This window comes from Danio aesculapii, chromosome 2 (assembly GCF_903798145.1).
Source record: "Danio aesculapii chromosome 2, fDanAes4.1, whole genome shotgun sequence".
Taxonomy (NCBI): Eukaryota; Metazoa; Chordata; class Actinopteri; order Cypriniformes; family Danionidae; genus Danio; species Danio aesculapii.
Window position 1 is genome coordinate 8751077 of NC_079436.1, and position 12253 is coordinate 8763329.

A 12253-nucleotide genomic window follows, 5' to 3' on the forward strand; every position below is an offset into this window, starting at 1 on the left:
TATACTGTAGGTGAACTGAGAAGGCTAAATTGTCCGTAGTGTATGTGTGTGAATGAGTGTATGGATGTTTCCCAGTCATGGGTTGCAGCTGGAAGGGTATCCACTGCGTAAAACATATGCTTGATAAGTTGTCGGTTCATTCCGCTGTGGCGACCCCAGATTAATAAATGGACTAAGCCGAAAAGAAAATGAATGAATGAATGAGTTGGCTGTTCATTCCACTGTGGCAACCTCTGAAAGAGACTAAGCTGAAGGAAAATGAATGAATGAACATTCTTCAGATTATCTTCCTTTGTGTTCAAGAAGAAAGAAACTCAAACAGGTTTGGAATGAGCGGAGGATAAATAAATAATGGCAGAATTTCCACTTTTGGGTGAACTATCCCTTTAAGGAGTGTTTTAGTGTGTGCTGAAGATGAAATGTACTGCTGTTGCATTGAGATATGAGTCCTGCGCCATCAAAATGACTTCTCTTTGAGTTTCACAATTCAATAATGAAGTTTGTTCAGTTCTTTTTTATTGATTCTGACATAAAAGAAATGTGCTTTACAAAAAAACTAACAAGATAATCCCAAGAGTCTACATTAGAGTAGCTGGATGAGATGTCCAGTCTGGCGTTAAATTCCAGCTCTCTGGCCAAGTTTTTTATTTCTTCTTCCAGGAATCAAACTGAAAAGCAGTTCCAATGACTCCAAGTATATTTAGGCTCAATCCTCTTCGGTCAGAGACAAACAAAGAGCTCTTTATTTAGACCGTGACAGAACGGTGGACATGATTCATTTTGGTTCACAGTGCAATTAGTGATCCTTGAAATGATCAAAAACAGCAAATCAGTCGTGAAGCACTCCAGTATAATAAATCACACGCATTATTTACTGAGCAAAAGAGTCATCTCTGAGATCTCTATGAGATATATGCTGGAAGTTTTAGAAATCCATGAGGTATTTTGCTTTTGACAGATAATTTTCTCTCTCTTTTCGTTTGTTTGTGTTGCAGAGATGGAGTCCATGCTCCAGGCATGTAAACAGTTATTGAGTCTTCGGCTCTGCCAACTTCTCTGACTCCACATCCAAGTCAGTTAAACAGCAGTAGCACATGATCTGAGTGTATTTGGTGACAGAATCTGACAGAGAGAGAGAGAGAGAGAGAGAGGAGAGAGAGAGAGGGGAGAGAGAGAGAGAAATAGAGAGAGAGAGAGAGAGAGAGAGAGAGAGAGAGAGAGAGACAGAGAGAGAGAGAGAGAGAGAGAGAGAGAGGAAGAGAGAGGAAGAGAGATTAAAGAAAAGAAGAGCAAAAAATTAAAAGGGTAAATATAAAAATGTTAAATAAGTAGACACATAATAAAGTAGAACATAAAATTAAATATCGTCCTGCACTATTGGCATTTTATTTGTGAATTATGCATAAAAAATATCTAATTACATTTTAATTTAAAGGGATAGTTCACACAAAAATAAACATTTACTCACAACACTGCAAAAAAAGCTTTACTTAAAGGGCACCTATGATGAAAATCATCATTTGTAAGCTGTTTGGACAGAACTGTGTGTAGGTATAGCGTGTCCACTGTCATACTGGAGTGATATAAACACAATAAGTCTCTTTTTTTTAATTTCCTGATGTTTCTGCTTGGTATTTTTGACTAATGAGCTGTATTTAAACTTCATCCGAGTCTGTCTCTGTCACTGACTGCTGTTTATCTGACGTAACGCATGATGAGAAGCAGACACGCATGTACAGTTGAAAGCAGAATTATTCGCCCCCCTTTGATTTTTTTTTTAAAAATATTTCCCAAATGATGTTTAACAGAGCAAGGACATTTTCACAGTATGTCTGATAATATTTTTTTTCTTCTGGAGAAAGTCTTATTTGTTTTATTTTGGCTAGAATAAAAGCTGTTTTTAATTTTTTAAAAGCCATTTTAAGGTCAATATTATTAGCCCCTTCAAGCTATATATTTTTTCAATAGTCTACAGAACAAACATCGTTATACAATAACTTGCCTAATTACCCTAACACCCCTAGTTAACCTAATTAACCTAGTTAAGCCTTGAAATGTCACTTTAAGCTGTACAGAAGTGTCTTGTAAAATATCTAGTCAAATATTATTTACTGTCATCACAGCAAAGATAAAATAAATCAGTTATTAGAAATGAGTTATTAAAACTATTATGTTTAGAAATGTGTTAAAAAAAATCTTCTCCGTTAAACAGAAATTATGGAAAAAAATAAATAAACAGGGGGGCTAATAATTCAGGGGGGTTAATAATTCTGACTTTAACTGTAGGAATGTTTGGCGGGGAGAAGCAACTCCTTTGCATTTAAAGCCACAAGCCACAAAACAGCTACAATGTACTCAGGCACCAAAATGGGCATATTCTGGAGGCTATAATAAATAATCTGATGGGTATTTTAAGCTGAAACTTTACAGAAACAACATCAAAGGCTTATCTTGCATCTTGTAAAAGGGGCAAAATAGGTGCCCTTTAAGAGTTTTTGTCTTGTTTCTAGTCCAAACATCTAAAAGTTCTTAAATCAAGAAGCATTTTCTAGTCAAGCAAAAAGTGTTGTCTTGTTTTCAGAAATAATGTCAAAATGAAGTCAGTTTTTCCTTAAAACAAGCAAATAATATATTGTTTTTACTTTTGAAATGAGATTATTTTGCTTGTTTTAAGGAAAAACTCATTTAATTTTGACATATTATGTCTGAAAACAAGACAACACCTTTTGCTTGTTTAGAAAATGCTTCTTTGATTAAAGAATTTCTAGATATTTGGACTAGAAACAAGACAAAAAAATCTAAGTAAGAAAATCAATATTTGCTGTATACATATGGGACTTGTGTAGCTGTGCATCGATTGATTTGCCCTTCAGTGTTTGGACTGAAAACTGGACTGACAAAAAAATACTATGGAAGTCGATGGTTTTCAGCTTTCTTCAAAATATCTTCTTTTATGTTCAACAGAGTTAATATATTCAATTCATCTTTATTTCTATGTTGCTTTTACAATGTAGATTGTGTCAAATCAACTTAACATAGAAGTTCTAGTAAACTGAAACTGTGTCAGTCCAGTTTTCAGAGTTGAACTTCAGTTTAGGTCAGTTCAGTAATTTTCACTGCTGAGAGTCCGAACACTGAAGAGCAAGTCCATCGATGTGCAGAGAAAGACACTCTTAAAGGATGGAAACAAATAAAGAGTGAGTAAATGTTGACAGACTTTGTTCATGCCTTTAAACAAATTACATGTTTACATATTTTTACCGGAACACAAGATATACATACAGTACATTCTGACTGACAAACTAACTGGCTTTTTGTACGGTATGAGCAGTTCAGGACTAAAGTAAGAAGAGACTAGATGTGCAGCTCTAGCGTAAACATGAGACAGTATTTCAGTCACACAGCCCTCTTCCCTCCTCCAGACCAGAACATCTTGTCATAGATCTGGTTGTGAATAACATTTACAACATTGTATCTCATAAAACATGTCTGAGTCTTCTCAGCTTCCATTTAATTCATAGAAATGTTTGTATACAGTTGAAGTCAGAATTATTAGCCCCCCGCTGTATATTTTTTCCCCCAATTTCTGTTTAATGGAAAGGAGATTTTTTCAACACATTTATAAACACAACAGTTTAAATAACTCATTTCTAATAACCGATTTTATTTTATCTTTGCCATGATGCCAGTACATCTTATTTTACTAGATATTTTTCATGACACCTCTATGCAGCTTAAAGTGACATTTAAAGGCTTAACTAGGTTAATTAAGCAATTCATTGTGTGATTGTATGATGATTTGTTCTGTAGACAATTGAAAATAAATATTGCTTAAAGGGGGCTAATAAAATCGACCTTAAAAAGGTTTTAAAAAATAAAAAACTGCTTTTATTCTAGCCGAAATAAAACAAAAAAGACTTTCTCCAGAAGAAAAAATATTATCAGACATACTGTGAAACATTCCTTGCTGTTAAACATCATTTGGGAAACATTTCTTAAAGAAAATTCACAAGAGGGCTAATAATTTTGACTTCAACTGTAAGTCTAAATTAGGCAGAACTGTGAACTTTCATTGCTGGTAATCAGATTCGTAGTGGTGAAACAGTGGCTGTTATGGTTATAATGCTTTGACCACATGACTATACATGGGTTGTAGACATGACACTGCATTTTCACATGTGTCAGAAATTAATATAATTAGTGATGTCATCATTTGAAAGGCATTAAACGGTTCAATAAATATTTATATTCCATTGACATCCTATTAAAATGCTGCTACTAAAATAGCCAAATCCATGGTTAGACCGTCTCAAGCATAGTTTAATAAATTTGAGCTTTTATCATTTCAAATAAAATCGTAAAATCGTTATAAATAAACCTCAGGCCCCCCAAAAAAACCACTATAAAATTAAACAATGTAAAATGACATAAAATAATACGACAAAGTGAAATAAAATTTAAACAAAATTAAATAAAATCACTGATTAAGTAGGGAATAAGCTGAAGGAAAGTGAGTGAAAATAAACATTTTATTATTATATTACACATTTTTTGTGCATTTATTTTTATTTAATAATTTAGTTTGGATTATTTTTGTGACCATTTAACAGTTTTCTTTTACCTTTAGAATTAAGCATTTATTTGGGGGGTGGGGTGCCTTTTGTAAATGAAAAAATCTATAATAATAATATTAACAGAAGGCCTATTGCATTTACAAATGCTTTCTTAAATTTTTCGTGTAGTTCTAGGACAAATATATAAAAATTCTTAAATCAATAAGCATTTTCTAGAACATAAGCATGTTCTAGAAACATATTGTCTTGTTTTAGGAAGTAATAAGTCTAAATGAAGTGAGTTTTTCCTAAAATCAAGCAAAATAATCCACTAATGGGGTATGCAAAATATTCTTATTTTTATTATGATATAAGATTATTTTTCTTACCCCAAGGCGGATTATTTTGTTTCAAGGAAAAACTCTCTTAACTGAATATTATTTCTTAAAACAAGACAATATGCTTTGCTTGTCTTGAAAATGCTTCTTGATTTAAGAATATTAAGATATTTGGACTAGAAACAAGACAAAATCTCCAAGTAAAAAAAGCATTTTTGCATGAATAAAGATCTGTTCAACTTGATCAGCCTATCCAGGTTTAGTTCAATGCACTCAATTCAATATCTAATATGATTATGCCTTATTTTATTAAGTAATATGTCAAAATGAAGTGAGTTTTTCCTTAAAAGAAGCAAAATAAACTGTCAGTGGGGTCAGCAAAATAATCTTGTTTTTCCTTTTGATGCAAGATTGTTTTGCTCACCCCATTGGGAGATTATTTAGCTTGTTTTAAGGAAAAACCCAGTTGATTGAGCATTTTTTTGCACTATTAAAGATCCGTTTAACATGATCAGCCTATCCAAGTTTAGTTTGAATAACGCAGTTTAATATGTAATAAAATTATCCCTTATTTTAGGAAGTAATATGTCAAAATGGAGTTTTTCCTTAAAACAAGCATAATGATTGTATTTTTACTTTGTATTTTATTTGACATAAAATAATTTAGCTTACACTATTGGCACTTTAAGACAATATGTTTTACTTTTTACTAAAATTGTTTCTTGATGTAAGAGTTTATAGATATGTGGACTAAAAACAAGACAAAAAATATAAGTAAGAAAATTTTTTTTGCACTATTAAATAACTGATTAACTTGATCAGCCTATCCAAGTTTAGTTCGATCCACTCAATTTAATATGCAACATGATTATCCCTTGTTTTAAAAAGTAATATGTCAAAATGAAGTGAGTTTTTTCCTAAAGCAAGCAAAATAATCTGTCAATGGGTTACGTAAAATAATCCTGTTTTCGTTTTGACGCAAGATTGTTTTGCTGAACCCATTGGCAGATTATTTAGCTTGTTTTAAGGAAAACCTACAGTAGGAACGTAAATTGACCAGTAAATCAAGAGTTTTGCCTTTCGGATCAGCTCCTTCTTTACCACAACGGACCAGAACATCCAACACATCACTGCTGCTGCTTCACCGATCCGCCTGTCAATCACACGTTCCATCCTTCCCTCCCTCGTGAAGGACTGACTAAGTTCGATCCATTCAATTTATTATGTAACATGATTATCCATTGTTTTAAGAAGTAGTGTGTCAAAATGAAGTGAGTTTATCCTTAAAACAAACAAAATAGTCGTATTTTTCCTTTTGACAAATAAATAAAGGACAAACTCACTTGTTTTTGACATGTTATATCTTAAAACAAGACATTATGTTTTACTTTTTACAAAAAAAATGCTTCTTGATTTAAGAATTTTTGGATATCTGGACTATAAACAAGACAAAAAATATAAGTAAGAAAAGCTTTTTTGCACTATTAAAGATCAATTTAACTTGATCAGCCTATCCAAGTTTAGTTCAATCCACTCAATTTAATATGTAACATGATTATCCCTTGTTTCAGGAAGTAATGTCAAAATAAAGTGAGTTTATCCTTAAAACAAGCAAAATAATAGTATTTTTCCATTTGACATAAAATAATTTTGCTTGCCCCATTGGCACTTTAATTAGGTTGTTTTAAAGGGCACCTGTGGTAAAAAAATCTACTTTTCAAGCTGTTTGGACAGACATATGTGCATGTATGGTGTATAGACTGTCATATTGGGGTGATATAAGCACACCCAGTGCTTTTTTTTCAATTTAACAACATAAAAAACGGTGGACCAATTGGAGCTGTTTTCAAATCGACCGCTATCTGACGTAGGAGAGCGGTCCCCCTGCCCACCAATATTGATTGACAGGCACGTCATCATATCCTCAGTTTGTTGATTCACATCCGCCATTTTCAGCGTGAGTCAAAGCGATATCACTAAAGGAACACCCTAGCTCTATTTTTAGATGCAAGGCTCATTGGGCTCAACACAAGATCAATATTCTCCACATTATCGCTCTAATCGGAATTATTGGTTGTATCTTTAGGTAGGTTTGCAAACATGTGTACTTCTCATCGAGTCTACCTTATACTTCAGCCGTTTGCATTTCTTGCAATCCCAGAAGCTCCCTGTGATCTTAACTAGCATGCGTTTTAGAATTCTAAACATAGGTTTCTATCAGGGTACACTCAAGTCGCCGGCTGGGCGCCGCCGCTGCAGAAACCTATGTTTAGAATTCAAAAATGCGTGGTGTAACGATTCGGGACACTTCATGCTTCTGGTGCGCCACAGAGAGTGTCTGGTAAGCTGTGTCGCGGCTTCGAGCGGCTCATTCGGTGCCTCAGTCAAAGTTAATTCCGTGTGCGTGGTTATTAGTTTCTGTGTACAAGCTCGGCACTTGAAACTAGCACACAGTTGGCTGTAAAACTGTACAAGGCACAAATGATTTTGTACTCTCTGCTTGGTCTGTGTCAGAGTCGTACATGTACGACTGAATGGTGATCCTCTCACTCCTTCTCCTCTGAGTCTGCCTGTCAGACTCTGTTGCAAACGCAGAGCGGGTGAGCTCATGGCCCCACCCCCTTGTTGCGTTGGCGGGAAGCCGAAACTAATTTACATGTGAAGCAACACACCCCTAAATCAGCAAACTGTGGACACGCCCCCAACATGACACTTTTTAACACATTATAATAAAAAAATCTGAATTGTGTTTGAAACTGAACCTAAACTGGCACACTCAGAAGAACCATAATATTAATATTAAATCATAAAAAAGAGGTAAACTATGTGCCCTTTAAGGAAAAAATCACTTAATTTTGACATATTACTTCTTAAAACAAGACAATATGTTTTACTTGTCTAGAAAATGCTTCTTTATTTAAGAATTTTTAGATATTTGGACTAGAAACAAGACAAAAAAATCCAAGTAAGAAAATCCTATTTTGCACTATTAAAGATCAATTTAAAGGTGCAGGATGTAAGTTTGACACCCAGTGGTTGAACTAGGTATTGCACGCCTGGTTCAAAACACAGCAAGCAAAGGTTGCCAGATTGATGACATCAACAGAAGCGTGCCTAACCATCTAACCTAAAGGCTGATTTAAACAGTTTTCTAAATAAAAGCAATAAAAAGAATATTTCCATACTTAAAGGAGTTTTTGTCCTAACCAACAAATATAAACTAAAATTAATATTTTAGAAACGGCTTCTATTTCTTGCAACAGGATAAACTGACAATGACTACGTTTACATGGACATCAGTAATCAAATTATTTGCTTTAATCTAATTAAGACAATAATAAGATTAAGGCGTTTACATGAGTTGCTTTGTGAATGTTTCTTTCATGATCCCGTTTTACATGTTATAGTACGTAATTCAATTAACGTCATTCCGTCACCACGCTATCTGCATTTCCTCTGGAGTTTCATGTAATTTCGGGTGTTTCATTATTAATTTGTCGACTTTAACTGCGGTTTGACACTTTCACTTTCATTCGGGCATGCCCCCTGTGACAATTGAGATATTGGATGGAACTATGAACAGCTGCAAGTGTGTTGATTTAATGGAAGTTCATACCGCATGCTGAATGGAAGAAAAAAGCCTCCGCATTTCACGATACAAGTGTCTGGGGTCTGCACTGACTTGGTAGGTGCAAAAAGTAGTCAAACAGCAGTGTGTGTGTGAGTGTGTGTGTCTATCCTGTCACAAAACGTGGCGAAAAGCCTACATGACGGTAATAGTTCGATTAAGGTGTTTACATGTCTGTACTGCCCTTCAATAATGCGACTAAAATCGGCATACTCCACACGTCTTAATTTGATTTCTCTTTAGTTCGATTATAACCTTAATCTGATTAAATTAATCAAAAATCGCTGTTTACATGGCATTGTCTTAATCGCATTAAAATCAAATTATTGATGTCCATGTAAACGCAGCAGGTGATCACCTCAGATACACCTCTTGTGCTTTATTCAATGTTAAATGCTAATAATGTGAGTCCGAATGCCATTTTACATGAAATTTATTGCCATACTACTGAAAGCAGCAGCAGATCATGAAAGATCATGAAAATAAAATAAACCATCAGGAATTTAACTTCAGAACTGTGACTCAGTGCAAGCCAACACATATCAGTGATTCAGCATGTACATGTAAAGAGGTTTAATAAGCATTAATTAGATTATAAACCTTACCGTTTTGTTGGAGTGCAGTGAGTGCACATATTCTGTGCTTCTGAATGGCTGTATTTAAATTTCTGTCATGTTTCGTTTGCAAACAGCTCAATTGCTTATCACTTCAAATCTCACCTAGCGTGTTGTTAGGACACAGGGGTTACAATATACAACCTTCTCTTCTAACATAACATTAGTAAAATTTATATTATTTTCTAATTAATAACCACCTCATGTGGAACTCTGAATCTGTGTCTCATTTGAATCTGAGTCTGCTACTGTCCCCCGGAGGTCACATTCGTTCACGGACGTACACTTTGAGAGCCTTCCTGACGCTGTTTTTCACAGCCCAGGGAGCTGAAATATAATTGGCTAAACTGGCAGTGGGCGTGTTAAATGACCAAAACAAAGACAGCCGTTCTGGCACGTAACACACATTTTTAAAGCAGAATATCTGACTTCAGCATTGTTTTTCAGATAAACAAGTTCACTTAGGATGTTTCTTAAAAATCTGCAAACATATTATGGTATTTTCTATGATTTAGAAGAGTCAAAAACGTACATACAGCACCTTTAACTTGATCAGCCTATCCAAGTTAAGTTCAATACACTCCATTGAATATGTAATATGATTAACCCTTACCATTTAGTTTCCCAATCCATTTCGGTCTTTTCTCTTTGGGCAGGTAGACACACAGGTAATAAACAGGCACTCCGGACAGTGCGATGCCAATTCCTATGAGAGAGTTAATTGTGTCGCTGTACAGAGGAACGATCACCAGGAACACGCTGCACAGGCAGTAGACGAATGGGAAAAACAAGCTGAGCTGATGGAGGAAAAAGAAACATGTAAGAATGGCAGATGGTCTGAATTCAAACAAATAAGCAAAATAAATATGGACCCTTTTCACAAGACTGTTATCACACATTTAAAGGTCATCAGCATCTTAAATCCTTGAGAGTTTTTAATATTTTGATTTAATAAAACGTATGGACATTTATATGTATTTATGTATGTATTATATCATCTTTGCATCAAATTACAACAAACTAACTAGATGAGGCAGGTCTATGGGCAGGTTTTTCCTTTATTATTATTTTAGCAAATAATATATTTTTAAAAGTGTTTGTTGTACTCTCCCATTTACTGTGCTCTAAGTTTACCCAAATATGATGACTTCTGCTACTGATGAACCTGAAAATGTGTAAAGGGTCCACTGATGGCTGGAGGAGTAACCTTGACAGGTCTGTGTCTGTCAGGCTGTGTGATGCGCAGGTAAATGAGTCCGGCCACAGAGAGACCCACAAACAGCCAGTAACTGAAGCTGAAGTAGTTGATGAGTTGAAACACGTCCTCCACACACAGGAAAACCAGACCCATCACGCACTGCAGAACAAACACATATAAACCCAACGTTAATCATTCGGCCCGAGGGGGGCGCTGTTGCACATTTAATGCACGAAAGGGGTAGCCTTTTTATTTTAATTGATTTAAACGGGAATACAGCGTTATTCATATAACAGTATACAAGGGAATCAACGACAAAAATTAAAGACATTTAACTCAAGCATATTAATCATGTTCATCTGTTGAGATGTCTTTAAGAGCTTTAGGATTATTCTGTAAAAAAATTAGATCAATGAAAAAGAGTTTGGTACAGTCAGCAGACATTTTGTTTTGTGAATGTGGTCCTTTCCAAAAAACATACGGATTTTAGCTTTTCTGATAATTCAAAGTTACAATCCATAAATAAAACCATGTTATCAGTTCATTCATTTTCTTTTCAGCTTAGTCCCTTTATTAATCTAGGGTCGCCACAGCGGAATGAACCGCCAACTTATCCAGCATATGTTTTACGCAGCGGATGCCCTTCCAGCTGCAACCCATCACTGGGAAAAATGTTATCAGTTACTTAGAAAATTATTTCCACTTACGTGAGATAAGTACTTTACATAAATAAATTACCTCATCATTTCCTCACACTCTTGTGAACTCACACTTTTATAGGCTACATTTCTTTCTTTTTTTCTTGAACAACAGGATATTCTGAGGAACGTTCATCCATATAGGAATACAAAAATACTATGGAAGTCAATCGCTTGTTTTTTCCCCAGAATATCTTGTTTTGTGTTCAAAAAAAAAAAGAAACTCAAAAATGTTTGGAGCAAGTAGAAGATGAATAAATGATCACAGAAATTTCTTTTTTTTTGAATGTACAGTCTCTTTATGAGCACTGATATCTCAAGATTACCGCTATTATTGAACACTTTTACTCTGAGAATATGTTCATTTTAGCGGACAGTAAAGAAGATTCTGTTAAAAAAAGCTGCCATTTTGATCAGAGCCACATAAACCAAAAACTATTGTATGCACCTTAAGACAACAGAAGATTATTTTGCAACATGAAAGCTTTACTTTAAATTCAAAACTCCTGTAGGTTAATAAATAGAAGAATAGGCTGTAACAAAGTGTAATAAATGGTAAAACTTTATGTGACAAAACTATTGTGTTTATGAATATTATAACTTATATACTTAGTAATTTCAATTTGCAACATAATAACTAACAAGGAATGACAACAAATGTTGTTCTCACAAAATTGTAAGTGGATTTGAATATGGAAAAGTAAAATGAGAAAATTACATGAACTGCAGCTTTCGAAACTGTGTCAACAATACATATTTGTGACAAATGGCCACTGGAAAAAATATCATAATCACTTACCAAATAGTAAATACGGTAGTGTTTTGAAACCATCCAATAGTAAAGTGTATTATACGATTTATATTATAGTGTTTACATGTTTATAGTTTTTACTTTATATTAGTTATTATAGTTTTTACTTTTTAATGACTTCTACTGTGTACTGTGGTATTAACTAGTGAACTGTAATAAATACTGTTTATGCTTTAGTTTTTACTGTAAACTCTGGTGTATTGTAGAATAATATACTCTATTCTAGAAAACTGTATTGAGTAATTTGTTTATATCAATATTACAGCATCTGTAGAAATATCAAAACAGATTAATTCAAGTACTTTACTATAGTATAATTCAAAAACACTGTAGTGTTTACTGTAAATTTACAGTATTTTTTCATGGGTGCTAGTAAAATCACCAAGTGCAACCAAATCTCAGCCCTCAGCAAT

General features: G+C 34.2%; 1 protein-coding gene across 1 annotated transcript in view; it reads right to left on the reverse strand.

The window, feature by feature from the left end:
* Window positions 1–486: 486 nt before the first annotated feature.
* Window positions 487–12253, reverse strand: part of LOC130240533 (Y+L amino acid transporter 2) — a 33189-nt gene continuing 21422 nt past the window's right edge. Inside the window, exons 8-10 of the mRNA XM_056472099.1 lie at window positions 10341–10490; window positions 9747–9930; window positions 487–1122 (exon numbers count right to left, since the gene is read on the reverse strand). Of these exons, the coding sequence (XP_056328074.1) occupies window positions 1028–1122; window positions 9747–9930; window positions 10341–10490 (429 nt within the window). The 3' untranslated portion in view covers window positions 487–1027. The remainder of the gene's footprint in view (window positions 1123–9746; window positions 9931–10340; window positions 10491–12253) is intronic.